General features: G+C 51.6%; 2 protein-coding genes across 6 annotated transcripts; both read right to left on the reverse strand.

Annotated features, from left to right (window-relative positions):
• Positions 1-599: 599 nt before the first annotated feature.
• KHSRP (KH-type splicing regulatory protein) lies at positions 600-12,124 on the reverse strand. Of its 5 annotated transcripts, none has more exons than XM_037042698.1 (21): positions 11,973-12,123; positions 11,752-11,855; positions 10,004-10,100; positions 9,075-9,113; positions 8,710-8,749; positions 7,795-7,844; positions 7,446-7,517; positions 6,586-6,643; positions 6,184-6,358; positions 5,894-5,992; positions 5,422-5,520; positions 5,221-5,323; positions 4,528-4,628; positions 4,287-4,431; positions 4,051-4,211; positions 3,842-3,951; positions 3,645-3,746; positions 3,406-3,494; positions 3,108-3,308; positions 2,938-3,015; positions 600-2,647 (listed from the first exon to the last, which is right to left on the reverse strand). In XM_037042698.1, the coding sequence occupies exons 1-21, from the start codon at positions 11,983-11,985 to the stop codon at positions 2,370-2,372; spliced, it is 2,214 nt and encodes a 737-aa protein (XP_036898593.1). In that variant the 5' UTR covers positions 11,986-12,123; the 3' UTR covers positions 600-2,369. The 5 variants fall into 5 exon arrangements, with proteins under 5 accessions (XP_036898593.1, XP_036898594.1, XP_036898589.1 ...); XM_037042699.1 differs by having other exon boundaries at positions 11,752-11,848; positions 11,970-12,034; XM_037042696.1 differs by having other exon boundaries at positions 1,364-1,441; positions 2,487-2,647; positions 11,752-12,124.
• A 1,483-nt stretch (positions 12,125-13,607) lies between these two features.
• SLC25A41 (solute carrier family 25 member 41) lies at positions 13,608-20,574 on the reverse strand. The gene is made up of 7 exons (XM_037042700.1): positions 18,352-20,574; positions 17,987-18,142; positions 17,305-17,457; positions 17,008-17,115; positions 14,850-15,017; positions 14,624-14,771; positions 13,608-13,780 (listed from the first exon to the last, which is right to left on the reverse strand). The coding sequence occupies exons 1-7, from the start codon at positions 18,574-18,576 to the stop codon at positions 13,608-13,610; spliced, it is 1,131 nt and encodes a 376-aa protein (XP_036898595.1). The 5' UTR covers positions 18,577-20,574.
• Between the last annotated feature and the right edge of the window lie 235 nt (positions 20,575-20,809).

Genomic DNA, 20,809 nt, shown 5'->3' on the forward strand with positions numbered 1-20,809 from the left:
CTTTGGACAGGATAGATTTCCAACTCCGAGCTCTCTAACGAGAGCAAGTAGCAAGGCCAGGAGGACTCCTGTGAGGCAGGGCTGAGTTTGCTGTGGTGGTAGGGTGCATCCATGGGAACGCCTGTCCCTGGGGACCATCCTGGGTGCTTTGCTCCCCAAGTTGCCAGAGGGAAGAACAGGGTAGGGGGAGAACTGCACCACAGGCATGCAGCTTACTTCTCCCTCCCCAAACAAAATCAGAGGGCAGTCTTTTGGGGGGCAGCTGGTACTGCACTCTCATAGGCCACACCTATTCCTCTACAAACACAATTGCATCCAGCACACAGTTTTAGACAAAAAAGCTCTTTATTTAACCAAAAAAAAAAGGGGGGGGGGAGGGGAAGAAAAGTCATAGTAAAGTACAACGTGCCTGCAGAAAACTATTTTCTCTTATAATTTTGTTTCCTTAAAAAAAAAAAGAAAAAACACAACACAAAGCTTGTAATTTCCAATCACCATTATCAGGCTCTTACAACATCTATAAAGAACATACATCTGCTTCAAAACTCTACAGGGGCAGGTGGGGAACAGAGAGAGAGACGGCACCCAGCAGACATGGGGAGGTTTTGTTATCATTTATTTGTGAAGTTAAAAACGAGCGATAAAAAGTAAAAACTGCCATACAATTTTTTTGTTCTCAATTTGTTTGCAGTTTCAATGTCCTCTTGAACAGATGAAACATGACAGACCAGTCCTGGGAGAGAGGACGCGGGAAGGAGGGGCTGCGGGAAGCCGAGCTGGGGCAGAGGGGGGAGCGAGAGGAGCAGAGAGGCAGACGGGCTCAACTGATGCGGGGTGGGGTGGGGTGGGGGTTTCCTGCAATATCAACACCTGGTCCAAGGAATGTTCCAACTCTAACTAAAAAAAAGAAATAGCAAGATTGACTTTTTTTCCTTTGTAGAAGTTTATTTTAAAAACATGAAGAGGGCCAAGAGTGATAGGGAGAAAATGAATTACTTTCCCTTGAAAGAAGCAGTTTCAGGAAGGGTGGGTATAGAGATTTATATATATATATATAATCTTATAGGTTTCGTTTCACTTCATGTTTATTTAGAAAAATCTTTTTGGCAGAGACTTAGTTCTCACTATCTTCTATGGCTGGCTCAACATGAAGGACCCCAAATTTAAAAGGAAAAAAAAAAAAGCATGAGACAGAAAAAGCGAGAGAGCGAGAGCCAGCACTGACGACCCCCGAGCCCCTCAGAGAGGCTCCTCCAACCCCTACGGCAGCCATCGCTCTCTCACCTAACAAATGGAGAAAAGAAAAAAAGAAGAAAAAAAAAGAAAAAGAAAAAGAAAAAGAAAAAAAAGCCAAAACCAAGGAAAAAACCCCAAACAAAACAAATTATATTAAAAGAATTTTCACAGATGAAGAAGTTCACATTCATTCGATTCATTGAGCCTGCGGAGAGGGAAGAGATAGGAATTGGTCACTATGGGGAGGGGGAGGTAGGGGCGGGAAACTGAGGGGACTGTAAGGAGGGGGCCAGGAAGCCCCTCTCCCGAAATGGTGGCTAGCAGGTATGTCTGTAACTGTCTAGTGAAGTGCTCCGGGGACTCGGCTGAAGTCAGACTGGCTCCTTGATGGAGGAGGAGGAGGAGGAGGAGGAGGAGGAGGAGGAGAAAGAGTGACACAAAGGGAAGAAGGAGAGAAGCAGGGGCCACGGGAGAGAGAGAAGCGAAGTGAGGGTCAGCAGGGGAGAAAGCGGTGGCTCCCGGCGCATCACAACATGAACAATCTCAGAGATCACGGTGTCCCCACAACACCCCTGTGAGGTAGGTTGGAAGGTGGCAGCGATCATCATGCCCACTTCACAGACAAAACCGGGACACAGACACGGGCGTGAGAGCAGAGGCCAAACCCAGGTGGAGCAGAGGGGCTCCAGGGCTGGTCCCCTTGGCAGGCTCCCCGCGTCCCTGCTGGAGCCAGGGCCACCCCACGCTGGGGCTGCCGGCAAACACAGTCACTTGGACACAGTCGGGGAGAAGATCGTGGGTTTAAAAACAAAACAAACAAAAGCCAAAAAAAGTAATGCAGAGGGTGGAAAAAGTATCCATTTTCTTCCCAAGTGGCCAGATTTTGAGTTAGCAGCCAGGTTGGTGACCGTTTCAGTGGCTGGCCTGCCCCCCACCCCCAGGACTACCCACCAGTTCAACAGTTCCACCTTTTATCTGTCTCGCACTCGCCCCCAGCATCACGACAGCATTACACAGGAACAAGCGAGCCGGCGGAGGGAGGCCTCTTCTTTAACCTCTGGACCCAGCGCACACTTCCCCTGGCTCATGGGGACTCTCGGAGACCTCCGGCCACACGGCCCCCGCTGCAGGCATCAAGGACACACCCCGCAGGGGAAGGGATTTCCGGCGCTACCCACTAAGGCAGGATGAACGGTGGCTGGGGGTTGGAAGGAAAAAGGAGGAGGAGGAGGGTGGCAATTCCCACTTGCCTGCTGCTGTCCCTGCTGTGTGGGTGGAGGCTGGGGGCCGCCAGGACCTGGGGTCTGTCCGTAGTAAGCGGCTTGCTGTCGGTAGTATTCAGCCCAGGCAGCGCTGTAGTCTGGCTGGGAGCCTGGGGGTGCTCCTGGACCCCCTCCAGTGGCCACTTGAGCTGTTGGGAGGAGAGGGTGAGTGGGGATGGCAAGAGTGGGCCTGGCCCTGCCTCACCTCAAGCTCCACTAGCTCAGGCTGGTTTTTTTTTAAAAAGAAATGATGTAGTTGACATACAATATTTATTAGTTTCAGGTGTGCCACAGTGATTTTCAATTTAAATTCCTTATAATATAATCACTATACTAATATCCATGCAACCACACAAAGTCATCATAATGACAACTACATTCCCTGTGCTACACTTTCATCCCTGTTACTATTTTTTCTTTTTCTTTTTGTGTAACTCACCCTGCTTCTTGTAGTACTCCTCCCAAGCCTTCGTGTAGTCCTGCTGTGGGGGAGCTCCGGGCTGCTGGGGCTGCTGACCTGCAGAAGGCAGGCACGGAGGTAAGAGGACACAGCTGGCCTCCTCTGTCCCTCTGGCTGACTTGAGCCCATGCAGTGGCCTACTCACTCACCGATCTTTTTGTAATACTCTTCCCAGGCCTTTGTGTAGTCTGACTGGCCAGTAGGCGGGGGCTGAGGCGGCTCACCCTGGGCAGGTGGAGCGGCGGGGGCGGGGGCAGGACCAGGCACAGGGCCTGGGGGCTGCTGGTAGTAGTGTGAGTAGTAGGCGGCCCAGGCTGCGTTGGGGTCTGCTGCAGCTGCAGCAGCTTTATCTGCAAGAAGAAAGCAATGCAGGCTGACAGCTGACACAGAAAACCAGTCCCATACCCAGACCCGGTGCTGCCCCATCAAATGGGCAGCCTTACTTACTCGGGTCATGAGGAGCAGGTGGTTGCCACTGGGGGTATGTATTGCCCCATCCCTGGGGTGGGTACTGGTGAGGAGGGGGGCCACCGGCACTGCAGGAGGAAGAGGGGGAACACATGAGTGCAGGCTGCTCCGCTGCAGGGATAAAGATGGCTAATAGAAAGGGGACCCAGGGAAGGGTGTGAGAAAACTAATAATGCATAGGACCCAGGCTGTGAAACAAAGTCCCCCAAATTCAACACCTATAGCATCTTGTAAAAGACGGTGTCTGTGAAACAGAGGGCTGGGCTGGATCATGTTTGGGTCCCGAACAACCATTGCTTCTGAAAGATGATGCAGGACCCCTTGGTGGTGAATGGAAATGGAAACAGGGCCTGTCACTCTTCTTGCCAGCATACAAAACCCAATGTCCAAAATCCCAGGCAGCTGAAATACTCACTGAGGGGGAGCCCCTGGTGGCCCCTGGTTGAAGGGCCCAGGATTGAAGGGCCCCATGGGGCCAGCAGGGCCTGGTCCCCCCGGGCCGGGTCCAACTGGGCAGAGGGGACCCTGGAGGAAGGAGAATGGGACAAGGTTAGCAGGTAAGAGACAGGAGCTGGAGCCATGCCCAGGCCCCCAGAGCCCTCCGTGATCCCTCCACGAGCCCACCTCAATCTTCTCCTCAATGAGTTGCTTGGCATGGTCAATTTGCTGGGGTGAGCCACGGATAATAAACAGTTTGAAGTTGGGGTCCCCGTTTGGTGGCAGCTGCCGGGATATCTCTACAAAGGCGCCTGTCTGCTGGTTTATGGCTTTCACATTCTCACCACCTGAGGGGGGCACAGGCAGTGAGGGAGGGTGGGAGGAGAGAGTGAGGGATGAAGGGTAGGGAGAGGCCTACTCACCTCGGCCGATGACTAGCCCACACTTGTGAGTGGGGATGGAGAAGGTCATCTCCCCTCCAGGCGGGCCCCAGTTGCCTTGGCCCCTTCCTCGGCCACGGCCTCCTGGGGGCATGCCAGGTCCTCCTGGAGGGCCTGGGGGACCACTCTGCAAGACAGGGAGGACAATGGAGAATGAATGGAGGAAGCCAGACCTGTCCCCTCTGCCCCCACCAGCTCTTCTCACCTACCCCATGCCACCTACCCTAAGGCTCTGGAGGAGGTCATTGATAATCCGAGCTGCGTGCTCACAACGGTCTGGGGGCCCCATTATGTGAGCTATCTTCTCAGGACCCGTCCCATCATCTGAGGCCAGCACCCAGAGAGCAGAGACACAGATTTAAAAGAGAAGAACAACTCCAAAACACTGCCTCCTCAGGACGGCACTGTGCCAAGCCAGATGCCTTGAAACGACTCAGACTCAGGGCCACTTGCCACACTCCACGTACTCAGGAGTGAGAAATGAGGCAGGCAGGCGGCTGAGGCTTCTTTCTGCAATTGGAACCCCTAGAACTAATGCATGCAATTTATAGAACTGAAAACAACAAATCTCTGAAAAGCAAGAGGTCCATCCTCCCCACAGACCTGCCCTCAGAGACTCCCACAAGCTCTGCAGGTGCCCAGAGTTGGGGTAGTGGTCTGATCAGCCCAGGGTGCCCAAGTTATCTGGGCTGCCCTGTCGGATGGGCCATTGGCTGCAGAGAGGGAAAACATAAATTCAACAGGAGAGGAAAACATGGAAAGTCTTCCCGTCACCAACTGTCTCACGGGGCTGTCCCACAAAAGAGAGAGAAAAGATCTAGGAGTAACAAGGCACCACAAAGAGGCTCAGCATGCTAACCAGGGTATCTGCAGTAGACCCTCAGGGTGATCTCAAGAGGACGTGCCTCAGCCTGACCTTGTTTAAACTGGATCCGCACACCGGCGTCATTCTGGATCTTCTTGATCATCTCTCCACTCCGGCCAATGACCACACCAACAGAATGCCTAGGCACTGGCACCTGAGGGAGGAAGAAGAGCCACCTTTTGCTGTCTACTGGATATGAAGAGCCCCATCACACAAACAGCCCTCCATCTTCTCGGGGAGGCCTGCACTCACATCAATGCCTCCACCAATCCGGGATCCATACTCATTCCGGTCCCCAAAGCCGCCCTGGTCACGCTCCCGGAGGATGTCCATCACCATCTCACAGGCTTGCTGCAAAAACACAGAGCATGGTGCACACAGTAAGCTGTTACCCTACTGCGACCTCAGCCTTCCACAAACCAAGGGGTCACAGGCCTAAGCTAAGGACCAACACACAGGTACTGAGTTCTGTTACCTGCCACCCTAAGAGGCAGGGATGGCCAGCACCTTTATTTTCCAGATGAGAAAACAAAGGATCAGACTTAGGCTACTTGCTCACGTACAAACAATGGGGAGGGAGAGTTCAACACAAGAACACAAACCCTGGGCCGACTTCAAAGCAAGTGCTCCGGGAAACCTCTCCACTTCCACCCAAATCTCCAGCCAGACTACCAGATTTTTCTTACATCTCTAGAAACCACCACCACCTGCAAGGTGTGCTCACCTGCACTTTGTAAGGATCCCCAATGATCCGAAGGGGCTTGTCCACATTTGTATTCTGGGAACCATCTTGAATTAAAATCATCTTTACTCCAGCTCGTTCCTTTAAAACCAACATTGATTGTCAGTGCAGAACTTTCTGGAAACTAGTGCACTTGGGGGCAGGGTCCATGATCAGGAAGGGTAAAATTAGGCTGGCAAAGCAGCAGGTGTGTGTGTATGTGTACATCAGACACAGAAAAGACACTGTCTTGGGATAGAAGCAAATTTCTGTCCTCTGCTCCACCCTCTCACCTGTAGCTGCTTAATGGTCTCCCCGCCTTTGCCGATGACCAGGCCAGCCTTCCCTGCAGGGATCATAATCTCCTGCACCGTGCCATTCTGGCCCCCGTTGGCGTTGTCATGGAACTGCCCTGGGGGGCCCCCACGACCACGAGAGACGATGTCATCCAACATCATCTTTGCTTTCCTGAGAAGGAATGGGGTGCTGTCACTTGAAAAAGTACTGGCCTGGAGACCCCCCCATTCAAGGCAAAGATGTCTTCAATATATGGGTCTGACAGATGATGAGGAAGCCGAGTATTACAGTTCCTTGAACTGGAGTGCAGGGACATGGTGCGTCACCCACAATTTTCAAAGGGATCAAGAGGACTTCTGCCCACTCCCATCACAATGACAGGCCCAGTGAGCACTTACTGGACAGATTCTGGGGCTCCTGTCAAGGACACACTGCGCTCAGGGAGGCCACCACTGTCTGAAGAGAAGAGGAGATAGGGTCAGTGCCTTTCTCGGCACGCAGACCCTGGCAAGGCCTTTATTGGAGATGAGAAAACTTCCAGAACAACCAATGGACACTTCTGCCACCATTCAGCAGCTTGAGAAATCAATTTACCTCCCCAAAGACCTGAGAGGCTGCACTAGGCAAGGCCGAGGTCAGGAAACTTCAAGTCCAATATGGGAGGCAGAACTTTTAGAGAGTAAGATGAGGTGGAAGGAGAGGCAGATTACGGAAGGTCGAAACCCTGGGCCATTACCACCACCACTGACAAGCACATGAGCACCCTTTATTCAACAGTCTCCACTCTGCTAGAGCAAGGCCTCAGAAACTCCCGAAAAGCAGACTCCTACAGAGGAGCAGGCAGACATGCAATTCAAACCTAGGCAGGCCTGTCCTCAAAGCTTTTCTTTCTAATGTACCTTCCTGCTTCCCATATTCCTGTCCAGTTTTTCCTAGGTATTTAGTTCAGATGACAACCTAACATAATGGTTCAAAGCAGACCTGGAATAAGGGTCCTTGTTTTCAATTCTAGATCTTCCCTCTCAGCCTTCCCCCCACCTATGAAAGAAAATCATAGCTACATCTTAAAGATGCTGTTTAGTGGAGATACTGCACTGAGCCTGGTACACAGAAGGTACTCAATAAACAAACAATAAACAAATGCTAGCCCATTTCACATTCCATGTCTATCCATCAAGTTAAAAGTGAGATCACGAAAGTGCAGAGAGCCAAGCCCCAGCCCAGCATTCATTCTGGCATGAATATGGCTCGCTCATACCTGGAGAGATCTGGACTTTGCAGCCTGAATCCTGTTGGATTTTGTTAATCTGTTCTCCTCCTCTGCCAATGACTAGGTGGAAAAGAAGAAAAGCAGAGTTGATAGAAGGAAGGATCCAACAATGAGTACACGAAGAAGTAGGGGTTTCAGGCCATATGAATATTCAAAGAGGGCAGGAGCCATTCCAAGAGCTCCACCATTCTTTCCGCCCAGAAAGAACAGGTAAGAGCAGAACAGGGGAGGCCCTTTCAGACCAAAGGCTTCTGGGCTGGCATGGGCTCCCAGGACACTGTCCCAGGGGCTGGGGTGGGTATAATGGGCACCCCAGACCACAGTGACCCACACTCACTTAGCCCCACCATGCCATCTGGAACCCTGTACTCTTCTGTCATTGAAGTCCTGCAAAGAGAGACAATGAAGGTCTCAAATAGGAAAGGAGCAGAGGGTCTCCCTGAAGAAAAGGAGCCTTGCCCCAATGCTTCTGGCCTCTGACCCTGCTTCCTATGACAGGACCAAAGCCCCACAGGCCTAAATGGAATCTAACAGCATGAGGCTGGGGCTCCCTCACCCTATAGCAGGTCACCCCACCTCTGGAGGCTCATTTCCCCTCCTAGGCTATAAGAGCCTGGGCTCTAAGCAGTGTGGCCCTTGGACCAGAGCTGTCTCTGACTTAGGGAGAGACTGAGCACTTAGCACTTTCACAGCAATGTAATTAAGTCAAATTTTACATGTGTTGACTTAAAAAATTGTTTTTACCTTTTTCATTTAAATTTCCTAGCCCCCCCACAACAGGCCTAAGTTTATACCCCAACCCCACAACAATATGGTCCTTCACAAAGGATTCTGTCAAGTTCACTAAAGTCATTTGGGGTGGGGGCAGCAAAAAGGAAAGACCTCCCTACCCCAGGCTCCACCAGCTCTCAGGGAACAAACATGTGCAGAGGATGCATAAGAAAACCAGACTTTTCTAGAAAGAAAGATGCCTGTGCTTTTGGAGTGTTCCCACCTCAACAAAGGAAGCACCAGGGCACAGAGACCACCCTTTTGTCATTACCAACAAAATTTCACAACCCTCTCCCTCTAGCCCTGAAGACAGGTAAGTACAGAGACGAAAACAGTGCCCTCTATCTCTTTTTGCTCTCTGGTGGAAGAACCCTAAATGGTGTGGGAACCCCAGACAGAGCTCTTCTCCCTCAGTCAGTAAGAAGCACCAGAGAGAGCCGACAGACAAAAAAAATGATGTATTCTTCAAATCACAACTTACCTGGGGGGAGGATGAATAGGTCCAAGTTGAGAACTGATGGCTGCAGAGAGAAAATCCACAGGAAAGATTGGCCTGGCTTCTCTCCGGGACTCTGAACACCAGTGGCCCCAGGTGTTCCTGCCTCCATGGTGGCAACTAGCACCATTAGTCTAAGCCGTACTGAGCACTGGTGCACAGTGGGCCCTCCTCACAATAGCACAGGCACCAGGTATTTCTACCTCAATTTCCAGGGGCTATAGAAACCCCACATGTCATGAACACCTGGAGTCTCCATAAAGGACAGGTGCTCAGTGCTCCTAGCTCCCAACTCCTAATGTTCCAAGATCCTGAAGCTGCCCTCTGCCTGTGTCACCCAATGGACTTACAGTCTCCTTGAGAAGCCAGTTTCTTGCTCTCCGGTTGGTCTGTGAAAGAGACAGGATGTCAGATGCAGCACCCACCCACAGCTGCCTCAAATCTGAAGCCAGTGCCACACATCCTCGCAAATAATCCCCCCTTCTGCTACCCTCCCCCCCAACATCAGAGCCAACATAGGAAAGTAGCAGAGACCAACTCCTAAATGAGGCCAGACTTCATCAATCCTGCTGCCACCATCAAGAATGAAAAAGCCCTTTATAATGGGGGAACAATGATGGTGGTTTCTGAATCCTTCCAGCTCAGGACTGGACCTGCCTTGGGCAGCAGGGTCCTGGTTGAAAGATCAATCAAATGGCCCCCCACAGTGAGGGGCCACCCAACTGATAATTTTAAAGATTTTATCTCCTTATTTTTAGAGAGAGGGGAAGGAAAGGAGAAAGAGAGGGCAAGAAACATCAATGTGTGGTTGCCTCTCGCATGCCTCCTACTGGGGACCTGGTCCACAACCCAGGCATGTGCCCTGACTAGGAAGTGAACCCACAACCTTTTGATTGGCAGGCCCTCGCTCAATCCAGTGAGCTACACCAGCCAAGGCCCAACTGATCATTTTAACTACTGTGGGTAATGCTGCATGCCCCGGGGCCAGCCAAACTTCACTTTCAAGGGGCCTCAATAAAGATACCAGCATTTCCCCAGACTACCAGAAGGGGAGGAACAATCTTGAGAACTTACAACTTGGATCTAGCCACAGTCAATCTGCTCTCCTCTCAGCCACCTGATACCTCAGGACGGTGGCTCAACAAAAAGAATGAACAAAGCTGGGTTTGCTGAGGTTTTAAAAGACCGAATGGCAGCAGGCTCCCCCCCACTCTGAACCACATTCAAACAAAGGCACCTCACTCTCTACCCCTGGCCCTTCCTCCCAGCAGGTAGTTACCTCCATCTTCCAACTGCCTCTTTTGGCCCCCAAAACCAAAATCAGGAGTGCTGTTATTCACTGTTGTAGCAGCATCGCCTCCAATTTTGGCTGCAATCTAGAGATGAAGTTGTGAACAGAATAGAATTAGCACCAAAAACCAACTTCCATAGGGCTCAGATAAACTTCTGTTTTCTGGTCTTGCTGTTTGGCCTAGGAGTCAGCACCCCCAATTTAGGAAATAGCTGTTGGTTAAGATATTCTAAAAAGAATTTTCACCTAAGAATTTAAAGTTCAAGAGTTATCCAGGAATTTCAAAACTCCCTTTCTCGACTGGATTTGGGCCTAAATTGTTTGTGGCAGACCATAACCCACACTAACTCATCCCAGGGATAAAAGGAACAGAAGAAACTCAGTGCCACGGAGGGTTCGCAGGTTGTCTCCACAAGGAAGGGCTGCAGAGAACCAGAACATGTGACTGTAGCCTAGTTCTTCTGGGATGCTGAGGGGTATTATGTATTATCTCCCTCACCCTCAGAATCTTTGCATTTGTGAAACAAATTCAGGATAGCTTTTGCTTCAAGGGATCTGAAACCTTCATTTGAGAAAAACAAAAGACCCTTTTGGAACATATGTTACAATTTAGCCACACGAAGAGCAACTTCAAATAAATCCCAATCCAACAAACATTAACACCAGAGTCTGTTTGTGGAATTATTATAAATTCCCCAAAGAAACAAAAACCAAGAACTAAGGATGTATCTTTCCACCTCTCTCATTTTAAGACTTGGATCCAAAGCTCTTGGTCTGCCCAGATGGGGCCTAATCCCACCCCAACAGATAGCACCAGCTCTACCAACGATAGCTGCTCATCAATCAAGACAGTTTGGTGGGCAAGCAGATAAAGTGCACCTAAGAACACTATTCCACTCGAGGTGAGAAAGCACAGGTCATAAATGGGCGGAGGAGGACGTTCAACCTAACGGGACCTCCCACCCTGCCCTGAAGGCATTGGAACTACCCAGGGTCAGGCTAGGAGCTACTTCCGGAAAAGGGGCCAAAATCATCCCATTCTAAGGATCTCCTCCCCTCCAGGATGTGGGGAGGTCAGTCCCATCAGCATGTGACACCTCCATGCAGTTATCAAGACTCAAGAAACTATGGTGGGACCCTCCCCTCTTTCCCCAAAAGATAGAGACCACGCTTTCAAACGGCCAGTAGCATCAAACAGAACCCACACTTACGCCCACCCTCTCCATTTCGTTTAAGTGCTTGGCTACTTTGGCAGCAAAAGAATTCCCTTTCCATTCTCAAGAGAAAGGACTTGTTTCCCTCCAAGTCCATTCTTTCTCTTTCTGGGGAGTGGGTAGAAACGGGACTGGGTTGGGGGCAAACAGAGCCCTGTGCCCTGATGGAGAGATGGGAGCGAAGTAAGGCACATCCCGGGAAAGTGGACCCTTTCCTTCCAGGATAGTGGAGCACGCCTGCGCTGTATTAAAGCGGGGCGTCCCCCAGAGTAAAGGGTTGCACTCCGGAGCCCCTGCACACCCAGGGACCGCTCCTGGGAATTCCCCGGACGCCCCTTCCCCGTGCAGGAAGTCACCCGTGGGGCAACCTCATTCGAAGCACCTGGGGCAGCCCAGGCCCCAGTCTACTCCCCCACGTGAACCCACGGCGGCCCCGGCAACCCCTCACCCGCGACCCCGCGCGCGCGCGCACGTGACCCCGCCCCCTCCCCCGCCCGCCCCTCAGGCCCGCGGCCTCCTCACCTGGCGGGCCCGCTGCACAGCGTCGGCGAAGGCGTCCTTGCGAATTCCTGGGCCGCCCCCGCCGGGGGTCTGCGACGAGGCCCCGGCAGACCCCCCGCCCGGGCCTCCGCCGCCCCGGTCCCCCGCGCCTGGCGGGCCCGGTGGAGGGCCTCCCCCGGCGCCCCCAGAACCCCCGCCCCCGCCGGCGGTCGGCGGCGGCCCGGGCGGGGGTCCTCCCGTGCTGTAGTCCGACATGGCGCGGCGGGGCCGGACCTGGCGCGGAGGCTGAAGCTGAGAAGGAGGAGGCGGCGGCGGCGGCGGCGGCTCAACGCGGGAACAAGGCCTCGCTCCACACGGCCGCGGAGCACTCTGGGAACCCAGCGGCAGGGAAGACGACGAGGGGAAAGAGGGACACCCCCTCCCGCCGCCGTGACAGACAGCACAGCCGAGCCAGTGGGAAATGACCGCCGCTCCTGGGCCACCAATCGGAGGCTTTGTAGACGAGCGACCAATCGGAGTGCCATGAGAGGCAATGGGCGGGAGACACCATGTGACTGACAGCTCTCGGAGGCAATGAGCTGCGGGCTGCCGGCGCTAGTTTGGCAAATCGAGGAGATCTGAAAAGGCGGGAGGCCCAATGAAGCGGGAGTTCCAGAGTTGCGGGGCGGCTTCGGAACCGATTGACCGCTCCGAAGAGTCAAGCAGACAGGAAGGAGGAGCCTAGCAAAAAGCTTTTGGACTGCAAGCCAATGAGTACACGAGGAAGGCGGTTCTTGTAAAGATTGGCAGTCAGTTTAATCCAATTCCTGACGAGTTGTGGGTGATGCACTTGGGTTTGGACTGGCTTTCCTTGTTAACCAGAATCCTTTTCTAGCCTCGACACTAAGCCAATAACTGAGCGACGGGGGTAGATTTTAGGAGACTGACACCGCTCCCGACAAATGGCCATGAAGTAAAGGTGCCCAGCTTTGGTAGAAGCCAATGGAAGCGCAGCTGCATTGGGGCGGAGCCAGCCACCAGACGGTGAGTGGAGATTAGTGGGAGGGAAAGTGAGTGGCAGGTTACGTAGGAAGTGGCGACCGCTGCCGGAATTCGGGCCTTACGTCAGGGTTAGCGCCCCGTGAGCCTGGCTGTGTAGGCCAGGCACGTGGCCTGCTTGAGGCCTTGGAGACTTTTGGAGTTAAGGTGGCTTGAGAACAGGAGAAAACCCAGGGATCCCCTGGTACACCTCTCTCCTTTCTCTACCCAGGGATCTAGTCCATTTTTCTCTTCCAGGACACATGGAACCAGCACCCCTCCTGAACTAAAGGGTCTTGGGCCATTGGTTCCTGAGGGATCCTATACCCTGTTCACAAACCCCACACCTGCTTCACATAAGGTCCCAGGATCCAAGCTTCAAGCTCCAATCCTAGGTCCTCAAGTTATTACCTGGACCCAGGCATCATCCAGGCTTTCTATTCAGGCCCAAGGGGCCCAAGATACTTGGGGACCTAGGGAGCACAGATATTTAGCTCCTCTCTTCGACCCAAGTATCCAAGTCCACAGCTTCCCTCCTGGACCCTGGTGTCCCAGACATGTATAACAGAAACCATCACTTTATTCCTGGTTTGACTCCATGATCACCATTTATCCCTGGAGCCAGGACAGACTACTGTGAGCCAAAATGGAGTCCATAATAATTTCAAGCAGCACCCTGGAGAGCATCTTCTGACCCAGACACACCACCCCCCAGCCTGCTTTTCCTGGAAAAAACCCAAACAAACAAAACAAAAACGAAAAGACTTCCCTGGGGCCTGAACCAGGAGGGCTCTTTGGGGCCAGAGGACACTAGATCCTCCTGTCCATTTCTGCCCAGGGTGTGCTGCTTAGCTCATTGCCTATACACCCAGAGTCTTCTTCATGGCTTCATACACCACGTAGCTGATGCCACCTGCCGGCAACACCTTCAGTAAGGTGGGGGTCATACCTCGGTATAGCCCTGGCCAGCCCTGCTGGGCCAGGATCCGCTGGAAGACTCTGCACATGGTGGGGTTTGAACCCTCCACAGTGTCTGCAGGGATAAGAACAAGCTCAGTGCCTCTGAGATGAGCTGGGGGGAGTGGAGCAGGGCGGGGAGGGGCTGGAATGTTGGGGAGTGAAGCCAGGGAAAGGAGCCTGGGGGATCAGTTGGAAAGGAGTTTGGGAGACTTTTAGAGGAAATTGGTCAGTTTGGGGAAAATGAAGAGATCAATTTGGGCAGGAATTTTCAGGTTTCCTTTGGGGGAACATCTTAGAAAACATTCAAGCTTATTTGGAAGGGAATTTCTAAGATCTGCTAGAGATTTTTGGGAAGTGAGCTAAGGAATAGTTTGGGGACATTTTCAAGGTGCAGGTGGTTGGCTAAGGACCACCTTCCTTAGTACCACCTAATAGTTTGGATATTTGAGAATTAGTTTAGATGCTGAGAGTTCATTTGACTCTCAAATGAGAGTCACATTTGGGGAGTTTCCTGGGTAGTGGAGGAAGTGGTTAGGAATTTGGGGGCATCTAAGAGTTAGATTTGGTGAATTTAGGAACCATTTTGACTTTTGGAGCTGGTTGAGGGCTGGGTCTGATTTGGAGAAGTTTGGAGGTAATTTTGGGGTTGTATTTCTTGAGGTCGGTATGGGGGACTTGGTCGCATTTGGGGGGAGTTTGCGGGAATCAATTGTAAGATGGCTGTTCATCTTAGTAATTTGTAGTATTAATTTGAGGGCTTGGATCGGATTTGGGAGTAAGTGTATGTCTTGGTGGATTCGGGGGTCAGTGAAAGTGGCCAGGATCAGATGTGGAGAGTTTGAGAATATAAGGAAGTTCAGAGGGTTGGTAGAGGGGTTGGGGGAGCATACACAGTGGCCACTAGGGCCAGGCTGACCTTGAGCCTGCATCCTGGTGCGTACCAAAGTTAGTGGGTAACTGGCCATCTGACCACAGGTCGTGGACAGTGTCACTGATGACAGACTGACTAGGCCACTAGGGTCTGCCATGTCCCTGCCTGACTTCAGCCAGAAGCACCTGAGTATCTGCAAGAAAAAGGGGGTCAGGAGAAAGCTTTGTAGGGACTGGGTTCATCCCTGCCACCCCCTCTGAGGGATTCACACCTCATAGACAGCCAGGTCGGTACAGGCATAAGGGATGATGCCAAGCATGTTGGGCAGGTAGCCACGGTAAAGGGCGCGGGTGCCCTCCTGCTCCAGAATCTGCTTGGCACAGTCCAGCAGCCCCTTGTATTGACCCGTCCGGCGCAGGGTTAGCCGTGTCTTTAGCACCTAGGGCGTGTGAGGAGTAAGGCAGCTTACTTGATTTAATCTTCTCAATGACCCTCAGCAGTGGCCATTGTCCCCATCTACAAATGAGGAAACTTCTCAGGAATATACAAAGGTGGGTGTCAAACCCAGAGCTCCCTGTTCCATCCCTTGACCTGTATGTGCTCTCAACACAGGATTCAGAAGTTCAAGTGCTGACAGAGGCCCAGAAGAGAAGGGAAGTGACTTGAGCCAAGTGAGGTCTGTGGCACCTTTCACTTAGCACCAGCCAAGTGTAGCGCCATGGGAGTGCACACTCCAGGTGGCCAGATCTGCTAATTTTCCAAAAGAGTCAGAGATCAGAATTTTAAGAAATACCCCAATTCCAAAAATTGGCAGTTCTATAATTGTGCAAAAGGCAGAACACCAAGTGTGGCAGGCAAAATAGTAAGGTGGTTCCCAAGACTCCTGTCCCCTGATATGCATGCTCTGTTATAATGGCCCCCCTACCTTGAATGTAAGCTAGACCCGGGAACATAATGAGATGCCACTCCCATGATCAGGCTACCTGATAATGACAGAGTTGGTGGGATTTTGTAATAGATGTAACAGATGTCCCTAAACGGTTGCCTTTAAGAATCAGGAGAAATTGTCCTGGGTGGGCCTGACCTAACCAGGCAAGCCCTTTAAAAGAGGTCTGTTGCCAGAGGTAGAGGTAGAAAGACTGGAAGCATCAGAGACATCCTCCAGTTGGTCTTAAACAAGCAAACTGTTGTAGAAAGGACCACATGGATTACCACAGTGTCTGGGAGGTGGCCACATGGCAGGAACAGTGGTTGGCCTCTGGGAGCTGAGGATGTCAGTCCTACGCCCATAAGCAGCTGATCCTGCCAATAACCAGGAGGCTTGGGAAAGGAGCCTCAGATGGGTTTGTTGGTAGCCCAGCTGACACCTTGACTTCCACCTGGTGAAACCCTGTGCAGATGACCTGACTAGTCAGTGCCCAGATGTGTCCCACAGAAACAATGAGATAAAAATCTGTCATTTTAAGCTAATTGAGTCTGTGGGAATTTGTTATGCAGCCAATGAAAACAAATACACTTTGGAAGAAACTTAAACAGATGAGAACAAGAATTATACAAAGAAAACTTTTAAAAGACCATTAAAGAACACAAGAGAGACTTGAACAAATGAATATATTCCTGGATATGTAGACTCAACATAAAAATGGCATAAAAATCTCTTACTTGTTTATGAATTGGACACCAATTAAAAACAAAACCAGTAGATGATGTTTGGAGATAAAGGACAGGAGGATGGAGAATAATAAAACATAACACCATGCCTCAAGGCAGAACTGGGTAGACACTAAAATAATCAGTGCTTGCCTGGGATTTTTAGGGCAGTGGGTCGGTCTATTCTGTGTGATGCTGTAATGGTGGGCACACACATCATACGTTTGTCATTTGTCAAAACCCATAGACTGTGCAACACAAAGAGTGAACCCTAATGTCAACTATGGATTTTAGTTAAAAATAGCCTAACCATACAGGCTCATAGATTGTAACAAATGCCGCCCAAATGCAAGATGGGAATAATAGTGGAAACTTTGTATATGTGGGGAGAGGTATATGAGAACTCTCTGTTCTTTCTGCTCAGATTTTCTGCCAGCCTAAAACTGCTCTGTGAAATAAAGTCCATTCACTAAAAACATTTAAAGGGTAGTGGTGCATGAACAGACAACAGAGCAACCAGAGGATAAAGGTCAGAAATAAACTCATATATAGGAATTCTGTAAATTACAAAGGTGGCATCTCTGATCACTGGAGAAGAAAGATGGGACCCATTCATTATAGTGTTGGGGCGACCAAGTAGCCATCTGGAACAGAAGTCTGATACATATTGTACATGAAGGAGAAGAAGGGAAAGAGGGGAGGGAAGGTGGAGGAGGAAGCAGTAGCAGCTGGCAGCTTTTCATCTTGTCTCCTCTTCTGTGGGGCAGGTATTCTCTTACCTCCATGGGGTTGATGAGTGTCTGGGAGGTGGCCACAGCCAGGGAGCCAGCGAGGAGACGTTCCTGAAAGGGCGGGGACCCATGCACTCCACAAAAGTAATTCTTGCACTGAGACAGGAGAGAGGAGCAAGAGCAGGTAAGCGACCACCTTCCTGCCTGAAACGCACCCAGAGGGAGAGCTCTGGGACTTGGAGGGTAAATGTTGTGTGTCTTGGGTAATGCTCTGGGCTTTGGGGGTGGGGTATAGGAGAGGTGAGGACTTGAGGGTGGGATTGGGGAAAGCACACCATCCCCCACCTGCTCAAAGACGGAGAACTTGATGGCGTACTCAGGGGCGATCTTGAGTATGTTGATACCATTGCCCCGCCACAGGGAACGGAAGCCCCCCTCTTGGACCATGCTCCGTAGCCCCCCCAGCAGATTCATGAAGTTCGTCTTGGAGGAGTAGACCTGGGGGTAGGGAGGCCCCTGGCCCTGTAAGAAGTCCTCCACCCTGTCTTTATTCCCATTCCATCTTGCATCTCAAGCCCCTCCTGTCCCCAGCCAAACAGCCCCCTCATCCCAATTCCTTCTCCAACTCTCTCCCTGGCTAGTCCTAGAATTCTCTAACCCCATGCAGACCCAAACCCAACACCAAGCCACCATCTCATCCATCTTCCTCTCCTTTTCAGTCCTACTTTGTCTTGAAGCCATCCAAAGACCCCCTCCCCCAATTCCCTGATCCCCAACCCCCATCCCGTCCTTGGTACCATTCTTGCAACTGATTGAACTCCATGCTCCATCCATATCAGCTCCATTGTCACCCCTAATTCAACCTCCACTCCATCTCTGTTCAGCCTCCTAACTCCAGCCCATGTCCCAACCCCACCCTCCTACCTGCTTCCAGTTGCACCCCCCACCCACATCCTGAACTCCGTCCTTTCCACTGTGCTGTCCCTGCCCCGATGGTGTCAGTGCAGTGGCCCCCACCCACACGAACCTGCATGTACACCTTGGCACGGTCCAGAGGGGCCGTGCCGGTGCGAGACACTGCTCCAGCTATGGCTCCTGAGAGCAGAAACTTCCACAAGGCTCCCTCGTTATCCACTTCCAGAACATCCACGGGGACCATCAGCTGCTCTCCCGTGTCAAGCACCTGCAGGGCAGACCAAGCTCCTGCCCATGCTCGGCCAGGCTGGAACTGCCTCCCCACTCACACCTCCAGAACCCGCTCCTGGTGAAATGCCCACCCTGGTGCTCACTGCTTGGAGGGAAGTGGACCATGCAGAGGGGGTGGGCAGTATGGCTTTCTCCCCCTGAAGTTTTGGCTGGAGATAGTCGGTGACCTGTAGTTCCCAAACTCACCTGCTGTGATGGGAGGTGCTCCAGGTTGTTTTTGCCCACATGCCCAAACACATACCCATACACATGTGTACAGCCTGGGTTCCAGCAGATGGGTGGGGGCGGAGGCGGGGGCGGAGGCGGGGGTGGGGGTGGGGGTGAAGCTTTGGTGAGTAAGGCCCTGACCCTCTTAAACAGGGTCCAACCCCTTGAGCAAGGCTTCTGGGCTTCCTCAGGTTTGGCTCCCATTACAGTTAGAGAGTCATTGAGGTTCAAGAGCCTGGCAAGAGGTTTGCCTGCCAGCAGTCATGTGGGAGGGGTGCCTTGTGAATTTGGGCCCCGGGGGATAATGAGGTCACAGAGGCCTTTATGACCTAATTGGATACGGTGGGCAGAGTGAGGGGCTCCCCCGAAAAAGTTCATGTTCTAATCTCTCCAAACCTGTGAATGTGTTATGTTGCGTGAGAAAGAGGGGATAGTTGCGTAGATGGAATTTAGGTTACTAATGAGCTGATGCAGAGATAGACAGATTATTCTGGATTGAACAAAGGGCCCCAAGTAATCTCACTTCCTTAAACAGGGAAGAGGGAGCCAGGTTGGTGTTCAAGTGACAGGATGTGAGAAAAACTTCAAGGCCATTGCTGGCTTTGGGGATGGAGGAGGGAGCCACCAGCCACGAAATGAAGGTGACCCCTAGAAGCTGGAAAATGCCGGGAAGCAGGTTCTCCCCCAGAGGCTCCAGAAGGAGCCAGCCCTGCCGACTGCTTGGTTTTAGCCCAGAGAGGTCCATACCGGGCTTCTGCCCTCCAGAATAACACATTTGTGTTGTTTTAAACCACCAAGTTTGGGGTCATTTGTTTCAACGGCAGCCATAGGAAGCTGATGCACTGTGTTTCATTGTCATGGCAACAGGAGATGAAAGTGAGAGAGAATGGGACAGCGCTGGAGCTTGGAGTGGGGGAGACACAGTTCGTCCCCAAAGAAGGCAGGAATAGGCTTGAGAGGTCTGGGCATGATCTCATCTCACACGCTCCTTGTTATGCGACTCTGGAGCGCCTGCCTTCCTCCTCTGAGCCTCAGTTCCCCACCCGGAAACCGGAAGTCATGATAAACACCAGATAGTGTTGTCAACAGCATTCAACAAGAGTCTTCACTGAGGGCACCTCCATCCTCCAAGTTCTTTGGGTCAAAAATTTGATGTCACCGATTCCTCCCTTTCTCTTGTGCTGCCACTGTCACCAAAGCCCGTGGGCTTAAACTTTCAGAATATATCTAGAATCTGGCTGCTTCTCACCATGTTTGGGACCACCGATCCCAAACAGTGGTCCAGCCCGATCACTGCTCACCTGGGCCAGTGCAGTCGCCTCCACCATAGTCATCCCTCCCCCAGCCCCCTTCCTAGACTTGCCCCCACAGTCTGTTCTTCCTGCACCAGCGACCAGAGGGCACCAGTGACCACCCAAGTCAGGTTCTGTCCCTTCTCTGCCCTCAGGCCTCCATGGCTCCCACTTCCCTTGGGGTAAAAGCCCAAGTCCTCCCCAGAGCCCACAAGGCCCTGCACAACCTGCCCACCTCCTCTCCCTCTCTCCCCCTCTCACTCTGCTCCAGCCTCCCTGTTCTCTAACATGACAGGTAACGTCCTGCCCCAGGACCTTGCACTGGCTGTTTCTTCTGCTGGGGATGCTGTTTCCCTAGACAACCCCATGGCTCCCTCCCTCACTGTCTTTAAATCTGTATTCCAATGTCACCTCCTTAAGGTCTTCTCTGACCTTAAGGGTAACATGTGAAGTTACCCTGCAGTATTTCTTATCCCCCATTTCACCATTTTCCTGCGTAGCACCCTTGTTTTCTCCACTGCTACGTGTTCACTCATTTATGCCAGTTATTGTTCTTTCTCCACTGGAATGTAGGATGAGAACAGAAATGTTTGTCTTTCATTTACTTCTGTATCCCAGGTCCAGAACTCGGTCTGGCCTAAAGTAAATGAATGAGATGATACATTAAAGGGCTTAGCCTGGGCCAGAGTATTTAGTGCTTGCTCAATAAATAGAAATTGTTTTCCTTTGAAAGATGTCAGTGGAAACACCCTTTATTTTGTATATGGGGAAACTGAGGCTTAGAAAGAGAACAGAAGCCTGTCTGGTGTCACACTGCATGTCATTTGCAGAGCCTCCTAAAGGCCAGCCTCCTTCATAGGATATAAGAAAACACGCAAGATCCCTAGCTGGTATGGCTCAGTGGACTGAGTGCCAGCCTCTGAACTGAAAAGTTGAGGGTTCGATTCCCAGTCAGGGCACATGCCTGGGTTGCAAGCCAGGTCCCCAATAGGGGGCATGCGAGAGGCAACCCATCAATGCATCTCTTGCACATTGATGTTTCTCTCCTTCCCTTCCCTTCTCTCTAAAGGTAAATAAATAAAATCCAAAAAAAGAATGTAGACAAGAAAGTGGATGTTAACTGTTCCAATTAAAAAAACTTAAAT

The sequence above is a fragment of the Sturnira hondurensis genome, unplaced genomic scaffold (assembly GCF_014824575.4).
Source record: "Sturnira hondurensis isolate 20B ecotype Veracruz unplaced genomic scaffold, ASM1482457v3 Scaffold0003693, whole genome shotgun sequence".
NCBI classification, from domain to species: Eukaryota; Metazoa; Chordata; class Mammalia; order Chiroptera; family Phyllostomidae; genus Sturnira; species Sturnira hondurensis.